Below are 19,594 nucleotides of genomic sequence, written 5' to 3' on the forward strand. Positions count from 1 at the left end.
TTTGCTCACCCCTGCCAGAAGCTCAAGATGTAAGGAATAATTGCTAAGTGCAACATCCTAGTACCATTTACAGGTGGTGAGGATACCACAAAGCCAACCTTTTTGCCTTGAACTCCAACAGGAATTCCCATGTGTTTGTTCCAGCATGTTGTGATGCCAGTGAGGGCTCTTTCCTATTTTGTCTCTGTTCTTTAATATTTGCAGATCAGCTACACAGACCTTCCACACATTTTGACCTGTCAGCACAGCACTGCCCAGGTATTGCAAATACAAGCTGCTTTAGGCAAAGGTAATCATCTCAGACTGAAAGACTCTGGGTCCAAAAGCAGGTAATTATTACTGCAGTAGAAGTGTTATGTAGTGTCACCCAAAGTGGAACGTTGCTTATAGATTATTAGTAAAAAAAGCAGCTACCAGTAGTGTCCCCATATGGCATAATCATAAAATCTCTTGAGACTTTTGTCTTGACAGTGTCCCATATGTATCATGAGGTTTCTAGCCTGTTCTGTCCTTAAGTGTATGTAAGCATAGCAACTGATAAAAATTTGTACTCCACTGAATTTTTTTCTATGCTTATATAGCATTTCATTCCAATGGCCCTTCTATGCCTTGTTCATTTTCATTCCTGTAAAATAAACAACAAGAGATTTACTATGTCTATGGGATTTCACCACCCAGGCAGGCAAGCATTCAATGCTCACAGGGCTTACTATAATTTTTACTCAGTTCAGCCTTCATTTGGGCTTCAACTGACATTTTGCCATCAGGAAAAACCAACATAATCCTGGGTTATTTTATAATGAAATTCTTTGTTCATGAGGCTTTTGAGAAACAGTGGAAAATGAAGCTAAAAGAAGCAAAAGAGAAATCATTAGGAAATATCCAATGAATCTGTTTAGACAGTTATTTAAGTTTTTTTGACCACAGAAATCTTATTTCTGCAATGACATTTTTAGCCTGTAACCAGATAGTTGGATTCACCAAGCAGTACCCATAATTACTGGTGCTCTGAAAGTTTTATTAGCTAGTAATATTCTGGGTGAAAGGCTAACGTGAAAAGAATGGAAACTGGTTTTCTTTAAGTCTGCAGTTTTAGGAAAGCTAGTTTTCTAAATTGTTTTTTAAGTTGTTTCTCTTGTTCCACTGAGGCCCTTGCATGTGTTTCAGATCAGTTCCAGGTCAAACTGTCTCACTTTTAGAAATGTAAAGAAATTAATAAACCCTCTGTTTCCTTGGTGCAACTCAGAATTCTTCCCTTGAACCTTTACAACTTGTGGTTCAATGGCTGAATGAGAGAGCTGCCTCATGTTTAGCTATATATAATTTACCTTCCTTCTGTAGTAGCACAGCAAATGCAACAGATAGAGACCTAGATGGGAAAGTGACAAGTGTTTGAAGTTTTTAAGATACTTTTTTTTTTTTTTTTTTTAGTTTAAAATTGTTGATGTCATCCAAATAATTTAAAAGTTATGAGAGGACTTCCACACAACTCACCCCCCACTTACACTGCTTATGGACTACCAAAAATCCTTACACCAAGCAGTCTACAGTATGTGAAATTAAATTGTTCAAAACTGATACTGCCAGGGAGAACAAATCCTGATGCTGCTTTCTCTCTTTCCCATCCATACGGACATGTGGGCCTCAGCGAGGCTGTACACGGGAGAGCAGGGACATTCAGGGAACCAACATCTCAAGCTTGGTCTAATGCCATCTGCTGTTTTGGGGATGGGGGGCCTGTTTCTTCCATGTGATCTGCTTCATCAGGGTCAACTTCACCACTTTCTGAATAGTCACAACGCTCCAGCTATTGATTTTTATGCCCTAAGGTGAATATCCAGGGTTGCGGACTGTCCCTCACAAAACAGAACAGATAGTACTTAGTTTTGGGCACTTTGTTCTTGAATGAGAGTTGAAGAAAGAACAGTGTAAAGGCACTGTGCATGCAGTGAATGTCACAGACCCTGCAGAGGTTTGGAAAAAATGGCTGCATTCCTAAATTAGACAGAAGTTGTGGATTTCTGTTTCCTTTTTCGGTGCCATATTTAAAGGCTAAAATCAATCCCACCTGCAGAACAGGCAGTCAGTATGTATTTACAGCTCCCATTGACCTCCACATAGCATGTAGGGATGCAAAATTTTGATGTAAATATGATGTACTTACCTAAAGATCACAGATTACAAATGAAGACTAACAGAACTAGTAATAGTTAGTTTTAAATTACTATAAACCTGATGGTGCCCCTGTTTTACAAGCTGCCCCAGCATTGCCTGTACTGCCACACTTTTAAAGAAATATAGCTGGCAAGAAAATCCACTTGACTGTGCATATAATAGCTATTGGCTAAGCCAGCACTTTTCCCAAGGGCTCATGAGAAATTCTTTGCTCAAATTCTCAACCACCGAGGAGCTCCAGGTATTGCTAGAAATGACTCATGCCAAGTGGGTTCCCAGTGCCTGGTTCTCTAAGCAAGGAAGCTGAGTGCACTGGCCTTCTTCAAGGTATTATGGAATTCCTTTAACATGTGTGGACCTGAGATCCCCAGATGCATTCCCTTCCTTGCAAGGCAGTTGTAAATGTAATTTCTAAGTGAACTGAGAGGTACTGTAACCCTACAGAAAAGGGGGACTTGAAAAGACCTATAACAGAAAAAGACTCCAACATATCTAGCTGTTGTAGAACATTTTTAATATACAGTTTTATATTAATCAAAGGTAAAACATGGGGACTTTTTCTGACCCTTTCTGATTTGGTGGCAGTTTATGGTCATTATTTCAATAGGTGCAGTGCAGAGAAATCAAGAGAGTTTACAGTAACTTTGAAGGGCAGTATGTTATTTTTCAAATATGCCAGTTTGCCACCTACAACATTCTCTATTGCTCCTCATGCCACCTACAACATTCTCTATTGCTCCTCATAAACCTGAATTTTGCTGGATGCCAGGTTAGACTGTTTGGAAATACAAAACATTACCACTTCTCAGACAATCTCCATCCCCACTTACAGCTGTCGGTAGGCAGTGCCAGGTCAGGCTCCCTCTGACTCTGGCAAGAGCATTGCTGTCTCTGAGCACTTCAGTGATGCCTGTTTTCTCAGATAGGGCCTTGACACCAAAAGTAGCAGAGACAGGTGGTTAATGAAGGCATAAAGGGACCTGTCTGTTAAACTCTATGGGAAAAAGAGGTAAAACATTGTAAAGTTAATGCAGTCCAGTTTTACATCCTGCCCATTATTCCTGTATGGTAAGGGGACATGCTACTGTTTCAGTTAACAAGGGAAGTCATCTAGGTTCAAAATCCATATCTTTGGATTTTAGCTAATTACCTGCAGGTACTGTGCTGGTGGGAGATGAGGAGAGAATAGTTATCCCCTGATAACAGAGGGGCACAGCTTATTGGCAGTCCCTTCCATGTGCTGGCTCCAAGTTTTCTCTCCCTTGGATCAGTATGTCTTAAGCGTGAGGAGCATCTGGATGTTCAAGTGTGACCAAGAGTTCCTTGTCCTCTTCAGAAAGATTTTACTCTCCCGCCACTCTTCTTTCCATGTTGCTCCCAAAAATGTGAAGGCTCTGCAGTTTGCTGGTGTTATCTCGGCTGAGGGTGATATGTTTTCCTTTTGGTAGAATTTCAGCCAGAGCTGATTCAGGGTATCTACAGCTGGGCCACTACATCGCCTTTGGTTTTATGGCAGGCTTTCTGAACATCTGTAAAGTTTTCACTTTTTCTGTTAAATCATCATGTTCTTGCTATACTCCCCCTAGTTCCACCATGGAGCTAAAATTCCTGAGCAAATCAGCTCAACACTCTTGCTCTCTTCCAACTCTTTAAACCCCTTTCCAAAAAAACATATAAATCTTCAACAAAGCCTTTGAACTTAAGTTCTTATTTGAGAAATCGCTGGCCTGCCTTTTAAAACTTTTTTGAGTGGTGGTTCTTACTTGCAGTTGTAAGGAAGTTACAAAAGCATAGCTGGAGCTATCCCCTCAGCTGAAACAGTTTTTCCACCCTCAAATAACTGCTTTTAACCCATAGGGCACCAAGTGGACTTGCACTATTTTCTGTAAGAAAATCTTACAGATCTGCTAAGAAGATAATCAAGGATTTTTACAAAGGTTTCTATTTCAGATATCTAATATTTACATCTAAACAAAAAAGTGGGGTTGTTCCTGGGTTTCATTTTCCAGAAGTGGGCAGAGGCAGGGGAGAAGAAATGAGGTAATATGAAGTTTCCTATTTACTCTCATTCTTGCCTTCCCTCTAACATCTCCCAAACAGTGCACAGTTAACTGCTCACCTAAACCTACTCGCAAAGCAGAGGAGCAATGACTCTGCAAGCGTCTTAGTAGTTGTGGATAAAGAGACTTGTAGTCTGGCAGCCCCGTGCAGAGCTGAAACCCTTGGCTTGTTTCCAGCAGCAGAGGTTTTCCCCTTTAGGCACTGCTGAAACAAGTGATTTTATTTTCCTGAGAAAGAAAATTAGTTAGACAGGTATAGCTGACTACGGATTTCCATAGAGCATTTTCCAAGCATTGCTGGTTTTCTTTCTTTAAAATCTGGAGTCAAGGGGATGATCATAGAGAAAGTATTTTCCATTAAGCGTATCTTTAGGTCTTTGTGAATAGGTTGACCAGGAGTTGGGGTTTTTTGCCTGTAGGTCTGGGAAAAGGTCTGTGCTAGCCCACATGAAAGGCCCTACAATCTCTCACTGCAAATACGCACACTATGGTTTTCTCTCACCTGTATGACCTGGCAGGGCTTTCCCAAACCAAGCCACAATGGCAGGAGCATTTAGTATTATTTCTGACCCAGCCTAGCCAGCAGCCAAAGCCCTCCAGCAGTGGCAGGGAGCCCCAGGCCCTCTGGGGTGAACTGGGATTCCTGCCCCTCCTGGGGTTGGAAGCAGAGCTGAGGCTGGAAGCACTGGGAGGGGGTGTTACCCTCAGCTCAGGCTGCGCTGGTGGCCTGTGTGGAGGCTCACCAGTTCTCCATGCTGAGATGACACTGTGAAGGGATTCTATCTGCAGCTTCCGACAGCTCATTAGCACCATCAGTGTTCTGCCCGCCCATGTCCATTAAACATCATTACCCTCAGTGAACTTCATGTTATCTTAGGACTGCATTTCTGTGTTATCGGGTGTTTGTGCAGAGCTGCTGGCAGCAGGGTGCTGCAGGGCAGCCTCTGTGAGGAGAGGCTGGGGCTGCCCCATGCTGGACATGGCGGTTCCAGCCGGCTCCAGCTGGCTCCCACGGACCCACCACAGGACACAGCTGAAGCCCTCAGCCAAGATGGTGGCACTTCTGGGAAAGCGTATTTAAGAAATGGAAAAAAAAAAAAAAGCTGTGTGACAACTGTGAGAGGGAGCAGTAAAAAAGACACATGAGAGAAGCAGCCCCACAGACACACAGGTTAGCAAAGAAGGAGGGGAGGAGGTGGTCCAGGTGCCAGCGTAGAGGTTCCGTTCAGCCCCTGGAGAAGACCATGGTGAGGCAGGCTGTGCCCCTGCAGCCCATGCAGGACCGTTGTGGAGCAGATATCCGCACTGCTGCCCGGGGAGGACCCCACACCGGAGCAAGTGGATGTGCCCTGAAGGAAGCTGCAGCCTGTGGAGAGCCTGAACTGCAGCAAGGTCCTGGCAGAACCTGTGGCCTCATGGAGAGGAGCCCACGCTGGAGCAGCCTGTTCCTGATAGACTGTAGGAAAGATGTATGCTGGAGCAGTTTGTGAAGGACTGTCACTTGTGGGGGGGACATCACGCTGGAGTAGGGGAAGATTGTGAGGAGGAGGAACTGGCAGAGATGAAGCATTATAAACAAGTTGCAACCCCCATACCCCCATTCCCCTTCTCCTGCACAACTCAGAGGGAGGAGATAAAGGAGTCAGGGGTGTAACTGAGCCTCAGAAGAAGGGAGGGGTGGGAGGAAGGTGGTTTTAATTATGTATTTGTTTATTACTATCCTACTCTTCTTAATTGACAGTAAATTAAATTAATCTGCTGTAGTGCAGCTCTCCATTTATGTCATGCTGCTGGTAACTCCAGCTCTGCCCATTCAGTGCTCAGGAAGGTGTCTGAGTCCTTGCTGTACCCCAAATATCAGCTTAATGGAGAGGAATCCCTTAGAGGGATCATCAGCCTGAGCTTTCAGAAGCAGGTGGAGGGCAACATGGTTAGCTGGCATTCAGACACCAACAACATGACCTCCCAGGCTGCTGTCACCAGTTTCTGGAACTGGAGTGTGGTTTTTGCCACATCCAGTTCTCCAAGAGAGCCCAGGCTTTACAGTACATGCACAAGACCATTAAGGATGACCATTTGTGCAACAGTGTGCAGCCTTTGCTGATACAGAACTTGAGTTCTTGCCCTGCTAGGAAAGTTAGGCCACTTACTCTGGAGCAACTAATGAGGAATGGAGATGGGAGCAAGGGCTTGGAGCTGGTAGGAGGCAGTTGTCAAGCTGGAAGGAAAAGGATTATTCTTTACCCAGGAGCACCTACCATCTAGGAGAGGAAAGGTTTAGCAGGTCTATATTTCTGCTTCTCTTCTTAGCTACTGAGCCCTGAAAGGACTTCAAAGACCAAGAAGACTTCTCCTGGGATTCACAGGGGAATGAGAGGAAGAGAAAAGATTCAGTTTCTCAACTGAAGGGGATAGATTTGTGGTTTCTGAGCTGAGGACTTGATGTGCAGGAAATGGGAGACATAGGGAGTTTCTCAGCCAGGAGCTGGAAGGTTTATCTGCATAGAAGGGACCATGGCACCAGCCATGGGTGAGTGAGATAGGGAGATGTTTGTCTGTTGAAGATCCCATGGCTGCCTATTTTGCCTGGGTCATTTTGTGAACATGGCCCACTCATGCTTGTCCCCAGCTGTCTGTAAGTGAAGACTAACATCAAGTAATGTTTGTTTATTCTTTAATTAGGGATCAGTTCTAGTCCCTTTTGGCTAAGAAGTCCATGGGATGAGCACAAGCTTTCTCCTCTGAACTGGGGAGTACCAGTGCTCTGGCCTAGTCTTCCTTAGCAGCTGGGTTCACAATTTTCCCCATGAAGAGGACACCATCGGTGCTTTTGTCAATAATCATCATCAGGAAGGGCCTGTTAAATCTGATGTGAGGAGGAGGAGGAAATGGTGCAATTAGTGGTACTAATTCTATCATGGTTACTGCAGCAGCCTCTGTGCCGTTCTCACTAACATCCACCGTGGCCTTGTGAATTGCCTGCAAGGGAAGCAAAGATTAAGTTTCAGGTATAGAAAAGTGAGAAGCAGCTAGAGACAAACTTGCTTGCTTTAACACTGTGAGAAGGTATTCTTTAAAAGAAAGCACAGAATGAATATAGAACTGGTGTGAAAAAGATATTCATGTTCCATCTTTCCAAGGCAAGCAAAGTTTGCTCTTAGTTCAGGGACAGATTTCTTCAACACTCTGGCAGAGTCAAACTTGGCTGTGTGCAGAGACTGAGCAGCATAGAGAACATTTATTGTTCTGTTGTTTCTCAAAGTAAGATTTTGTCCTTAGTATATAACACAGAATAAGAAAGTTTTCATTTTGCATCAATTTCTCTGTATGCAAAGATTTTCTCCAAACAGACATTAGTGACAAGCTTTATAGGGTGTCTTTCTGTAACACAGCCCACTGATGACTTTACAGGGCTTTCTGCGGTAGGTATAGAAAATTCATATTTCTAATTCCTGTGATCTTATTTCACTGTATTTGGTCAGCCCTCCATGTTTTTTCTTCACTGTCCATAACACAACTGAAATTTCCTCTTATGAGGTCCTGCTACCCTTCTGTCTTATATCTGTAATTCAGGTGTTTTCACATATAATAAGGTATTATTCAGTGTGAGGAATCATAAAATCATTAAATAATATATGTTGGAAGGACCTCTAGAGGTCATCCAATGCAACCAACCACCCTACACTGCATCAACTCTGACAATAGATACGGTTGCTCAGTGCCTGATCCAGTTAGGGTTTGAGTATTTCCAAAGATGGAAATTTTATAGCCTCTCTAAGTAAGCCATCCTAGGTTTTAATCATCAAGGTGAATTTTTTAACATACTATATGTGATGAGAATTTCCCATTTTCTATCTTTGGTATGTTGTCTCTTGTCATATCACTGTGCACCTGCAAGGAGAGTCTGGGTCCATCTTCTCTGCACCCTCCTACTAGGTATCTGTAGCCAGCACTAAGAAACCCTCTTCACCTTTCCTTCTCCTGGATGAACAGGTCCAGGTCTCCTAGCCTCTCCTCATATATCCCATCCTCCAGCCACACAGCCACCTAGCTGACCCTCCGCTGGACTTGCTCTGCTCCAGCATGTCCACATCTCCCTTGCACTGGGGAGCCCAAAACTGGATGTGCAGTACTCTGGTCTCACAAGTATGGAATAGTGGGGAAGGATTACTCATGGCACAATGCATACATTCTCTGGGACGCTAGGGAAATCACTTTGCTTATCTGTGTGTCAGTTTCTTGTTTGTGTAAGGAGGCTATTGCTGTCTTGTAAGTCTGTTGTTCGTATAAATTCTAAGGTTCTCAGATAATGCAGTAATTAAAGGTGTATATGTAGGATAAACACGACTATTCCCAAACTTATAACTATGACTCTTGTCATACATTAATTATTTTCACCAACTTTTTTTGAAATTATTCCTGTTATCCTTTCCAGGTCTGTTTTCTTCTTCAGAGACTTTCAAGTGAATTTTCAGGATCACTATGCAGTAAAGAATTTAATATTAAACTGTAGGAACAACAGCCATTTAATGCCTCACCTTTCCCTTCCTTTATTATCATCAATGAGCCACGACAACACTCCAGAAGTGGGATCAGCCTATTTGTTGAGATAAAACAAGGCAGACAAACCTCTTGATTACCATCTCTGCTAGCATACTTACTTTGGAAACCCTCAGAAGAGTTTCTTCTGCCACTCCAGAAAGATCAGCCTGGTTAGTGAACAATTCTGTCACACCCATTTTCTGAAACAGGCTTTTAACATCATAGGAGCTGGAGATGGAGAATTTTGGAAGGTCCAGGTAGATTTTTCTTTTTGAAAATAAACAAAAAATTTGAGTTTATTATTGCAAGATCCCTCAATGCAATAGCTATTACAGGTGTACACCCATCCCAAACACCTGTGGAGCTAAACCTTGGCTTTCTAAGACAGGAATAAATCCGATGTTAAAGAAGCCAAAATTGAGGTACCTGCCCCACTAGCCACAGTATGATCAGTGGTGCAGGGACAGGGTGCTGGTTTATGAAAGTGGCAGGCTGGAAAACATCATCCAGGCTGGAGAAAAAGAAACTTTTTGGGTTCTTCTACTCAAGGTATTATATATATACCTGAGGTATATGAATATATATATATTTATATATATTTATATATGTACTCATATACCTGAGGGCAATGTATCTATGTGCAACATCCTCACAGTTGGTAGCACTCCCATTACTGTGACTGGGGGAGCTGAGGAGAGGGTTCCCTTTAGGTACGAAATCACTCAGTACCTTTTCTGAGTTAAAGAAATTATGCAGTGCTTGTTCCTCAGAGCTGTGATCACCAGCTCATTGTGGCATCCTAAGCTTTATCTTGCCTGGATGAGTAGTTATGGTCTGTTCTATATTTAAATAGAGTAACAGTTTAAAGATTACCTTTTTTCAAATGCTTGCAGCCACTTAGACACTGTTTCTTTTAGCAGGGCATCCTCCACCTGCTTCATTGTCCCTTCATCAGGCAGAACAAACAATGAAGTAACATTTCCTTTGTATGGGATTTCTACTACCCAGCAAGACAACTCCTCATCCCTATGGATGTTAAAGTTTTTGCTTTGATGCATCATTTTGACCTTCACAGAATTCTTGGCATCCAAAAAGAAGTCACTGTCTCTGGTGTTCAAATTGTTGAAAGGATTTTCCCAGTAGCCTGTTGACAAAAGAATGAGTGTAGAATTGAATAAACTGGAAAAGGGACTAGTAAAGGCATGTCACATTAGTTGATGCTTAAAATATTGTATTTTAAACTGTAAAGGCAACAACAAGCCTATCTCAGTTTAAGGATGCTTGTTCCCTGGTCATGCAAAGAAGCTTTATGTCATTTCAATGATTCTAATAAAATATCACATAAGAAAAATATAGGCTGAGGGTTGGAACACAAAAGACCTGAGCCTTTGTCTGCTAAGGTAAGTGTAAAACTTCTACAGTCTCCCACCATACAGGCTCCAGGTTTATTCCTTTCATACAAGTGTCATCCACATTTGATCACATCCTGCACAGTCAAACACCTGCATCTTTCAACAAATGATCATAAATTCCCAAGCTCATCCTTTCTGAATATTTTTGGCTCAGAACCTGGCTTAAAATTTATATGACATTGATCGGTACTTCTATGGCGTCTTCTTTTTATATTTTTTTTGGACTCATATAGAAAATGATTCTTCATACCTGGCTGTCAAATGTATCCTTATACCATTTAAAAGTAGAAAAATGTATTTTAAACTAGATGTAAAGTTATATTTCTTAGATCTGGATATGACTTTTGGAGCTTATGCATATAACTGCTACCCATGTTTGTCACTCACCTTTAAAGAAAATGTAGCTAACCAGAACCATCACAGTGTCTGGCTCAAGACTCCTGAGTAAATCAACGATTTTCCCATGGGTTTTTGTTTCTATGTACTTATTGATTTCCTTTATAGCCTCTGGAGGATTCTGGAAGTTACTAGAAATAGCTGAAGAATAATAAAAATTTGTGACATCTTCCAAAAATTTTTGGAGCAGGTTCAGTCGCTTGTCTATGAACAGGGCATTGCCCATGTTCAACTGGACTTCTCGGTGAGGGTCATTCAGCAGCTGGAGGATACGCTGAAATCCCTCATGGATCTCCTGCTTCTCTATCTCTGTTAGGTTGAAGGCAAGGCCTTTGTGCAGCTGTCTGAGTGTGTTTGCTCTGGCCCCCAGGGAGAGCATCGTAAAGGCAGTTGAGATGCTCAAAGGAGAGAAGAAAATGTTCTTGTTGCCTGCCTCCTCTCTGATCTGCTTGTAAAACTTAAATGCAAAGTCAGCATTGCTGGGGGCTAACTTGACATGAGCCGAGTTTTCGCCTTCAGCTTGGGGATGGTCTTCTGAGGAATGGTGTATTTTTTGTTTCTGCTGTTCATCATTGAGGCTGGAACTATATCGACCCTGGACGTGAAGTCCAAGAAGCAACAAACACCAATACAATACAGACTTCATTTTCCTTCTGAACAGTCCTGTTAAGAATAAATAGAGCAACTTTTAGATCTAGAGAATTTTATCTTTCCTGCATAAAAATATTTTTTATATTCTAGATACTGATTTCCAGATGTCAGTCTTTAGGATTACTACTCAATTTAGAAATACTCTTCTACCTGGCCTCCTGGGTAGTCTATTTCCAGTCAGTTCTCTCAGTTTCTGACCTATGAACAAGTGAAGGAAGATAATAATGTGTCATTGCCAAGGAAGAGTCAATGTTTTGTAGGTTTTCATGAGGTTTTATACCTGAAACAGTTCTTGCCTCTGACCATCATGGCCTCTTTGCACTCCTAAGTGCCTTGGGGTGCATGACTGAGTTCACCTGTTGACTCCCATGTGATTGCTAAGCACTTTGTCAGGGAGATTGATTTTTGCTGATATGTTTCTGTAGTGCCCATGGTCTTGTTATGATTTGGGTTTTTCAAGCACTGCAGTGATACAGAGACAATATCAGTTTAGGTGTGAATAAAATCCATCTAAATGCTCACCCCTTAAACTGCTGATATCTTTGTGTGTCTTGTGTAGCAGCTCTGAACTTAAGAACTATATTATTTCAAAAAATTACCTGAAATGTTTCAGCAAATGGAGAATGAATTGAGAAAGTTTATTGACTCTTTCTATTGCACATAAACTATTCATAAGGTTGCAAAGCCCAAGACTCAAGAAATTAGGAAAAGCTATAGTGGAATCTGACTTGCTGTGTGTGCACAATTTGATGACCTTTCCTCTTTCTTTAACTGACATAAGCAAATTCTACATAATCCCACAGTCTCTCTTCTGCCCTTTTCAGAGGAAGAACCATGAAACATACTGGAGAAAAACATTTTCCATAGGATGCCTCACTTAAATTATCTCAGGTGACAGAAACCCAAAAACATAAAGTAGGCAGTGGCCTGCAGGAAAATCGAGATGATCTGAATGTTGTTCATAGCACCTGTACACTTATTCTGGATGGGATTCTGCCTCAGCGTCTGCCTCAGGCTGTGTGTCTAATGCCAGGTTTAGGTCTTATATTAAACTTTTTGTGGAGAGTTGTTAATTCTGAGTTCACCCTTTTTTGGCTGCCCAGTATGAAACACTGGAGATGTCAGCTGTGGAAGTGCTGGGTACAACAGCTGTGCTCAGCATGTCTAAAATGCTGGATAAAAACATTGACTTTGAGGGGAAAAAAAAAAGGCATTCTAAATGGAGGTAGTTCATTTTTGTCTGGTAAGTATTCTTTTCATAATTATCCAAATCTGCTTTATCTGCTTTTGAGAGAGACTAATTTCTCTTCACTTGGCTGCAAGTAGGCTGGTCTTTAAGCACACTGGAGTTATAGGGATGCTACTCTCATTAACCCTGAATCAGCCTGGAGTAGTCAGGGCACTGAGATTGTAATTAAATTTACTTCTCTGGGAGTGGAGACAAGGTTTTGTTCTTCAGCTTGGTATTGACTGTTGAGTACTCATTTGGGACCTCATCTCCCAGTCATCGTGCCACTATAGCTAGGAGCTGGATCACTGACTGTATCCTGCTTCCATCATTTAGAACATGCTTCCAGAAGCCAAATTAATTTGCAATTACTGCACAAAATAAATTAATCACAGAATTAAATACTGTGCAAAAAATTACAGAGATCACAGACAGCATGAATTCAAAGGCTTCTAAGAAAGTATAATACGGTACTTACAGTGCTGAACCTTCCTTTCACAGTGCTTCTTCCCTACTCTTCATTTCGCTGGGCAGTTTTAAGTTAATGTCCACTGGTAAATATTAAACAGAGCAAATAAGATTTATTTGCAAAACAAAAGTTGAGTAAACTATTTTTTTCTGGTCAACAAACATTATAAGTCTGTTTTCCCGCCATACATGTGGAATGATGCCAAGGTGCTCTGAGGGGAGAGAGAGAGCGGGGACCTTGCTACTCTTGGATTTGAACTAAATTGCGGGCAAAAGAGCTTTGCAAGGTAGTCTGGCATAACCATGGTAAATGAGCTTTAGAAAACAACATTAGAAGAACTGGAAAGCTCAGATAGGGCCAAAACAATGCCTGTTTATAAAAAGGATGCTACATCCCACTGAACTCTCTGTATGGAATATCCTGATGCAAAGATGCCATATAATTGAATACCCAAGGCAGCAGCAAGTTTGTTCAGGAACAGCTCAGTATCTCTATGCTGTCCTGCAGTGCACACTAACTGGCATTATTTGAAGGGCTCATTAAAATTATTGGATAAAGGTAAATTATTAGTCAGCAGTGCTGGTTAGCTTTTTGAGAGACTTTTGATGATTATTTTAGAAACTACTGAAGTAAAAAAGAAAAGTATTAATATGGCTGAAAAAATAGACAAAATAAGAAAACAAATGGAAGAACAAAATGGGCAATCTTTACCATGGCAAAATGTTAGCTGGGAAGCAGAGAGGAGATATTCTTAAGCCCTTGCTACATACACATAGAATAGGCATAATTTATATACATGTTATATATGAATTACATTGGGATCCCTCTCAGAGGGAGGTGAGAGAAACCGGCATAATTTAGCCATTTAGAAGGTTATTTAAGGATGAGATACATGGCACATCCTAATTAGCAATGACTAATTCTTTGCATTGAATGTACATGATTCCACCCCAGGTAAATCTACTATTTATCTACACATAGGAATCCACCCGCTATAGTTATTGCTATGTAGCTACTACCTCTTACAAGACAAAAAAAAGAGCTGGTCAGAGCGTACTTCTGTAGAGGGTTTGTTGTTTTTTTTCATGATATGTGGAATTAGCCAGAAAGTTTATTGCAGTGTTATTTAAAATGACCAAGGTTCAACAGGAGCAATTATGCTGTTGCTCAACTCTAGTGAAGACAAACTATTTTTCTCAAGTATAGGCCTACATACATACACAGCATAAATCTTTCAGCCCAGTCCTAATGCTTAGCTAAGCATCTGAAGGATGCTACTGATTTCAGGGAGGAAGTCCTGGGAACCGCAGAGCTTCTGCAGTGATTCCTCTAATTTCTTCAAGGACGTGCAGCAGCATTCAGCATGTCAGGGAGAGTGGAAAGTTGCTGCTGTCTCTGCTTACCACTCCCAGGCACCAGCTCTTCTGACCCTGATCCAAGTCTTCTCCTAGACAAGGTTAAGACCAGGAGTTACATCAGACCCACAAATGACCATTTTCAAGGCAATCAGCTTCTTAGCTATTCCAGATAGATCAGCACGGTTAATGAATGCAACAGTCACACCTGGTCCTTTGAAAATCTCTCTTAGGTCTTAGGTGCCAGAAATAGATGCCCGTGGAAAACAAACTCCTGTTGAATGCTGTGGAAAATGAGGTTGAATTACCATGCATGGGTATCACCGGCATACCTGTCAGGTGGCAGCATCTGTGAGAACCCAGGGAGGGGAAAGGAGTTTGTTACTTCTCTGTACATTCCCATTGGTGCAAATGGTTGTGTCCCAGAATAGATGTCACTGTGAAATGTGAGGCTCAATGGAAAAGTTTGTGCAGAGTTTTGCAGGAAGAGAAGCCATGTAGGTGAATTTCTCAGAGGAGAATACGGAGCTCCTGGATGCTTCTAGGTAAGCAGTGGCTGGGACAGAGGGATTCTTGCTCCAGGAGCCAAGGGAGTCATATAAAGGACTGACAGATATGCTTTTCCCATTGGCCTGATAATGGTCTATATGAAAGGAATTACAGAAAAAAATAATTATCTCTTTCCCTACTGTCTGCCAGTGACTCTGGTCAGTTATGCAATATGTTTTGGTTCCTCCTTACAAGAGCAGTTTCATCCCATATCATTAATTTACTTCTGTTGCTGCTTGGCTGTCAGATTATTATACACTAGCTTTGCAAGTTATATTTCTGGGTTTTCCAGGGCAAGGTATTTCTGGCTGTGGAAACAAAAACATCAGCCAGATGATAAAGATTAAGCAAGAGAAATCTGTACTTTGCGTGATAAATCCTCATGCAGCCATTTCTTGTTGCCTTATAAAGTTGTATCATTCAAGGTCTGTCTGCAAAAGTTCAGATAAATAAACCTCTTGACATAAATAACTCCATTAAAATCAGGAGATCGGCATCATTGCAAAATTTATGTAACCAGAATAAAAATCAAGTCCGCTGTGTATTTTTATCTGTTTCTGTAAAAGGCATCCCAAATACACTCCCCATGTCTTACAAATATTCATACTTTTCTCCTCAGATAAGGGAAGTCTTCTGGCTCAGTTTCAAAAAACAGCATGACTGACAGAAAGAAAGAAGGTGAAGGCTAAGCAAAAAGTCTGTGACAGAACTGAGAATAGAAACTAGACCTTTTCTGCTTTGTTTTCAGCTTCTTTCACCAATGCAATAGGAATCTCTGAACTAAAATTTCATATGAACTCATAGTTTTCTAGATGAAAGCTGTATAAACAGAATCGAATAATCTTACTATTTTTTTCTTCTGTGTTATACCTCAGAAGGAAATACAGTTCTTTTATTACCAAGGTGTGATTCCATTTCTCATAACAGGCATTTCACCTTAGATGGTCATTTTCATCAGTTTGCAGAAAACAATATTTTTTCTGCTTTGTCTGCACCTGATCTCCTAGCATTGAAAGGAGAAGTGTTTCCAAGAGCATAAAAGTGTTTAAGGCCTGATGTGAATTCCATTGGAGTCAGATAGCCAGGATTTTAATGCTTAGGATGGGTAATCTCTCACTAAGAGTTCATCTCAGGTTTTTCTGATACATTTTCCATAGTGTGCCCAGATTAAGACATTGGAATTGTAGCTCTGCTTGACACTGCCGAGGCTTTTCAAAACTAGTTGTTGTAAGTTTTTTACAAATCACTAGAATTAAATAGGGGAAAAAAATAAGTAATAGACAGACTGCAAGACCAAAAATTTGCTCTTAGACTGATTTGTAATTTGAATTTCTTTTTGCAAAAGATACATCGGACTTAAGGTAGTTAAAAGTACAGACCAAAAAATTTAATCAAATATAATGGTACAAGAACTTAAAAGATGGCATGTATAACTCTCAGAATTAAATTAAATTACAATAAAGTGATGGGTTATCCTGAGTGTCAGTGAGGTTAAAGGCCAGACTTTCTAGTACCTACGCCTAGCTGGTGGCTCTGGAGCCCATTCCCAGCAGGGTGAAGGCAGCAGACATGCTGACCAGGGAGAAGAAAATGCTTCACCAGGTTCTTGGACCATCACTTGCCTGTAAAACTGGAAGGAAAAGTCCATGTTGCTGGGGACCATCCACTGGCAGGAACCAAAAGGATATCCCTCATGGGGATGCTGCTCCTGCAGCCCTTAGTTTTCTTATTCTGCTTGCGGCTGTGGGCTGTTGGTAGCCAGGAACAACAGGCTCAAGTGCAGCAAAGCAGCATTGCATGCAGTCATGGGTAAAGAAAAAGTAAAGTCAATTTAAGGTTTCTTGATCTAATTGTAAAAAGATTTCATATCTGGCTACCATGCCAGAAACAACTGCTAAATTAATCCAACTGACCCTTTGAGAACTTCTATAGTTATTACTTTATCAGGTTATAACAACATTTATCTTTCTGATCTGTCAGTAAAACCATTTGTAAAAATTTATTAGCAATCCAAAAATATGAGTTTCTTTTTGGTCTGGGATTATGAGAATTAATTGATCACAGGGGATCTGGTTACACCTCTGCAATTCAGCACTGGTTTGGCAGTGGTATTACTGCAGTCATGGTCTGCTTTTTTAACATCGTTGTCAAATTCGAGGAAGGGGTAGCTGTGCACTTCATCACCTCCATCTCTGCTTGCCTCTGCAGTCACTGGAAGGACAGTTGCATGACATTGGCCTTGGGTGCTGAGCCTTTCACAACTGGGGGATCCAGCTGCCAAGGAAGACAATGTACAATGTACAATGGCCTTTTTCTGCCAACTCATTCCAGTTTGCAGGGTCAGGGCAGCACCTGTCAAGCAGCTTGCACAACTGTAAAAACCTGTTGGGTCCCTGAACTAATGACAGACTTTCTGGTTCATATTAAAACCTTGCTTTCAATACTTTTGAGGAGGAAGGACATGGATAATAGACAGTGGCTGTGCCTCCATTGTAAGTTGTATCACATTTTAAACTCTAATTAAGTTCTTTTATATCAAGATGTAATAGAATTAAACTTGCATATTTTATATTTCATGATAGTTTCAATGGGCTCAGCTGTGAAGTGTGTCAGGTATCTACGTTATCAAAGCATTGCTGTATCACCTGAGGACGGGCACAAATCCTTAATGAGGAGCAGCCTTTTGAAAATAACATGCACAGTTACTGTGACAGCAAATGCATAGGACTGACCAGAAGAAACCACCAAAACATCTATGGGAAGTACATGGGAGTCTCACAGTTTGTGACTTGCAGTAGTTTTGAAGGTTGTTTTCTGAACTGCCTAATTTTACTCCACAGAAGGGGTCTCCAGTTCTCTCATTTTTAGGAAGCAGCTGGTGAAGGCCTATCAGCGTGACCTGGAACTTAGTGTTATTCAAAAAAGGCAGACTGCTAGCAGAAGGGGAGCTCATAGGGCTGAATGACAGAGGGACAGTATCCTACCCCTGAGCTGGTCATTCTGGCTCCATTTGTATTAGTACATTGAGCAATGCTGGAGCGCAGGCTGGACCATCACCCTGCAGTCACTCATACTCTTCCATTTTTGGTACAGTTTCAGACATAGGTATCACTCATGCCATCTATGATTTTTCCAAACAAGTGCAAAGCATTTTTATGGAGTTACCATAAGTCAGGGGATATTTCCAATAAGCAGCCCAGATGTCTTGCAGGGTCAGAATTAAGCAACATGGATATGAGCTTTGATGAGCCAGTTGTCCTCATGGCTACAGAATTGACCTTGGAGAACTTTATTTACTAGCAGAGATGTAAACTCTGGGAATATAATTGATCTCAATGTTTGTTTTACCCCTTCCAGGTATTCATACCCTATCCCTTCTGATCTTCTATTTGTTCATGAAACGCAAGATTAAATCTATGAAGCAATGCCAGTAGCCCTTCTTGGGTGTCAGCCAACTAAAATATTCCCCAGCTTTGATTTAGCCACTGCTTCCAAATAGGATGCTTGTGTAGAGTTTGTTACCTTAAAGGGGGACTCAAAGAAGCCAACACAATGGGGGTGGATGGCACCAGCTGTGAATGTCCTAATGGAGTGTATGGCAAAGACTTGACCTTCAAAGGAAGTGCCTAGGCTTGGTTTGAAAGTGACTGACTCGCCCACCATGTGATCTGAAGCTATGCTTTCCTTCTCCTAGAAGCCCTACCAATGTCACAAGATACCTTTACTTCAGCCACCACTCACTCAACAGTGTAGTTTGCAAAGAATTCATTAGGATTTACCTGTCAAACCCATTTTCCATCCAGGGAAGGGCAGACATTGATTTCTATCTTCCAGGCAAATACCCTTACCAGCACTCCAGGTTCAACACTAGCTCTCCTTCTGCAGCAGTCAACCTGACCAGCCTGGAGTTTAGGATGCTGCAGCTATGGGATTGTCTGCCTGCAGGAAAGGAAGGGGTCTGAAGATGAATATTCCTGAATATCCTGTACCCAAGGCAAATGCTCTAACCACACAGACTGGTGTGGGCAGGTAACAGTTGGAGAGGTTGGACTCTACAGAGTAGCTCCTTCTTGGGTACTAATTACTTTATTAGCAAATTGACCTCTTGATCCCATAGACTCAAATCTGATTAAAAAAATTAAACTCCTACCACTAACCCAGTATATTTAAAGAAATTGAATGAGGTTCAACATACTGAGAAGGGTCTGGGTGTTTTTAACCCAAGTCTATGCAGCTGTACCCCTGAGCAGTGTTAAATACATCTATCACTGCTAAACATCTGTTGTTGATCCCACAGGATGGAACAGGGAAGGAGTCAGGCTGACACCACACCAGACTGGCTGTGTTTCTGTCAGCATATATTCCTTTTCTTGGTGCTCCAGATTCTCACAAGTTCCAAGCCTTGACTGGATTTTGACACTGTTTTGAATCCATAAGGCTGTGTTAGGAGAGAGACGTCAGTTTGACACAGATATCCTCAGAGGTAAAAAATGATTTTGTCCATTAATGACATCCACGTGGAAGAGAAGAACTAAGATCCTTGAGTGGCCTGCATTTGTATTTTACATTTCCACATGTCAGCCCTTCAGCACCAGGACCCAGTGAGAGCTGGCACCAGCTGGAGCAAAACTCACCATCTGCTTTCCTTCCTACCCACAAGTCAGGAGTGGCCTCTTCATTCAGCCTTTACTTAAAATGTTTTAAACTGGTTCTCTCAGCTGGATAGTTGTTTTTCAAAGCTGTTGTACAATGGTATT

The 19,594-nt window shown here is 41.6% G+C and overlaps 1 protein-coding gene across 2 annotated transcripts; it reads right to left on the reverse strand.

Moving 5' to 3' along the window:
- Positions 1 to 6,892: 6,892 nt before the first annotated feature.
- LOC130153087 (alpha-1-antitrypsin-like) lies at positions 6,893 to 13,032 on the reverse strand. 2 transcript variants are annotated; one of them, XM_056347535.1, is made up of 6 exons: positions 12,943 to 12,959; positions 11,387 to 11,434; positions 10,577 to 11,248; positions 9,651 to 9,921; positions 8,897 to 9,044; positions 6,893 to 7,214 (listed from the first exon to the last, which is right to left on the reverse strand). In XM_056347535.1, the coding sequence occupies exons 3-6, from the start codon at positions 11,229 to 11,231 to the stop codon at positions 7,005 to 7,007; spliced, it is 1,284 nt and encodes a 427-aa protein (XP_056203510.1). In that variant the 5' UTR covers positions 11,232 to 11,248; positions 11,387 to 11,434; positions 12,943 to 12,959; the 3' UTR covers positions 6,893 to 7,004. The 2 variants fall into 2 exon arrangements, with proteins under 2 accessions (XP_056203510.1, XP_056203509.1); XM_056347534.1 differs by lacking the exon at positions 11,387 to 11,434 and having other exon boundaries at positions 12,943 to 13,032.
- Between the last annotated feature and the right edge of the window lie 6,562 nt (positions 13,033 to 19,594).

The sequence above is a fragment of the Falco biarmicus genome, chromosome 7, assembly GCF_023638135.1.
Source record: "Falco biarmicus isolate bFalBia1 chromosome 7, bFalBia1.pri, whole genome shotgun sequence".
NCBI classification, from domain to species: domain Eukaryota; kingdom Metazoa; phylum Chordata; class Aves; order Falconiformes; family Falconidae; genus Falco; species Falco biarmicus.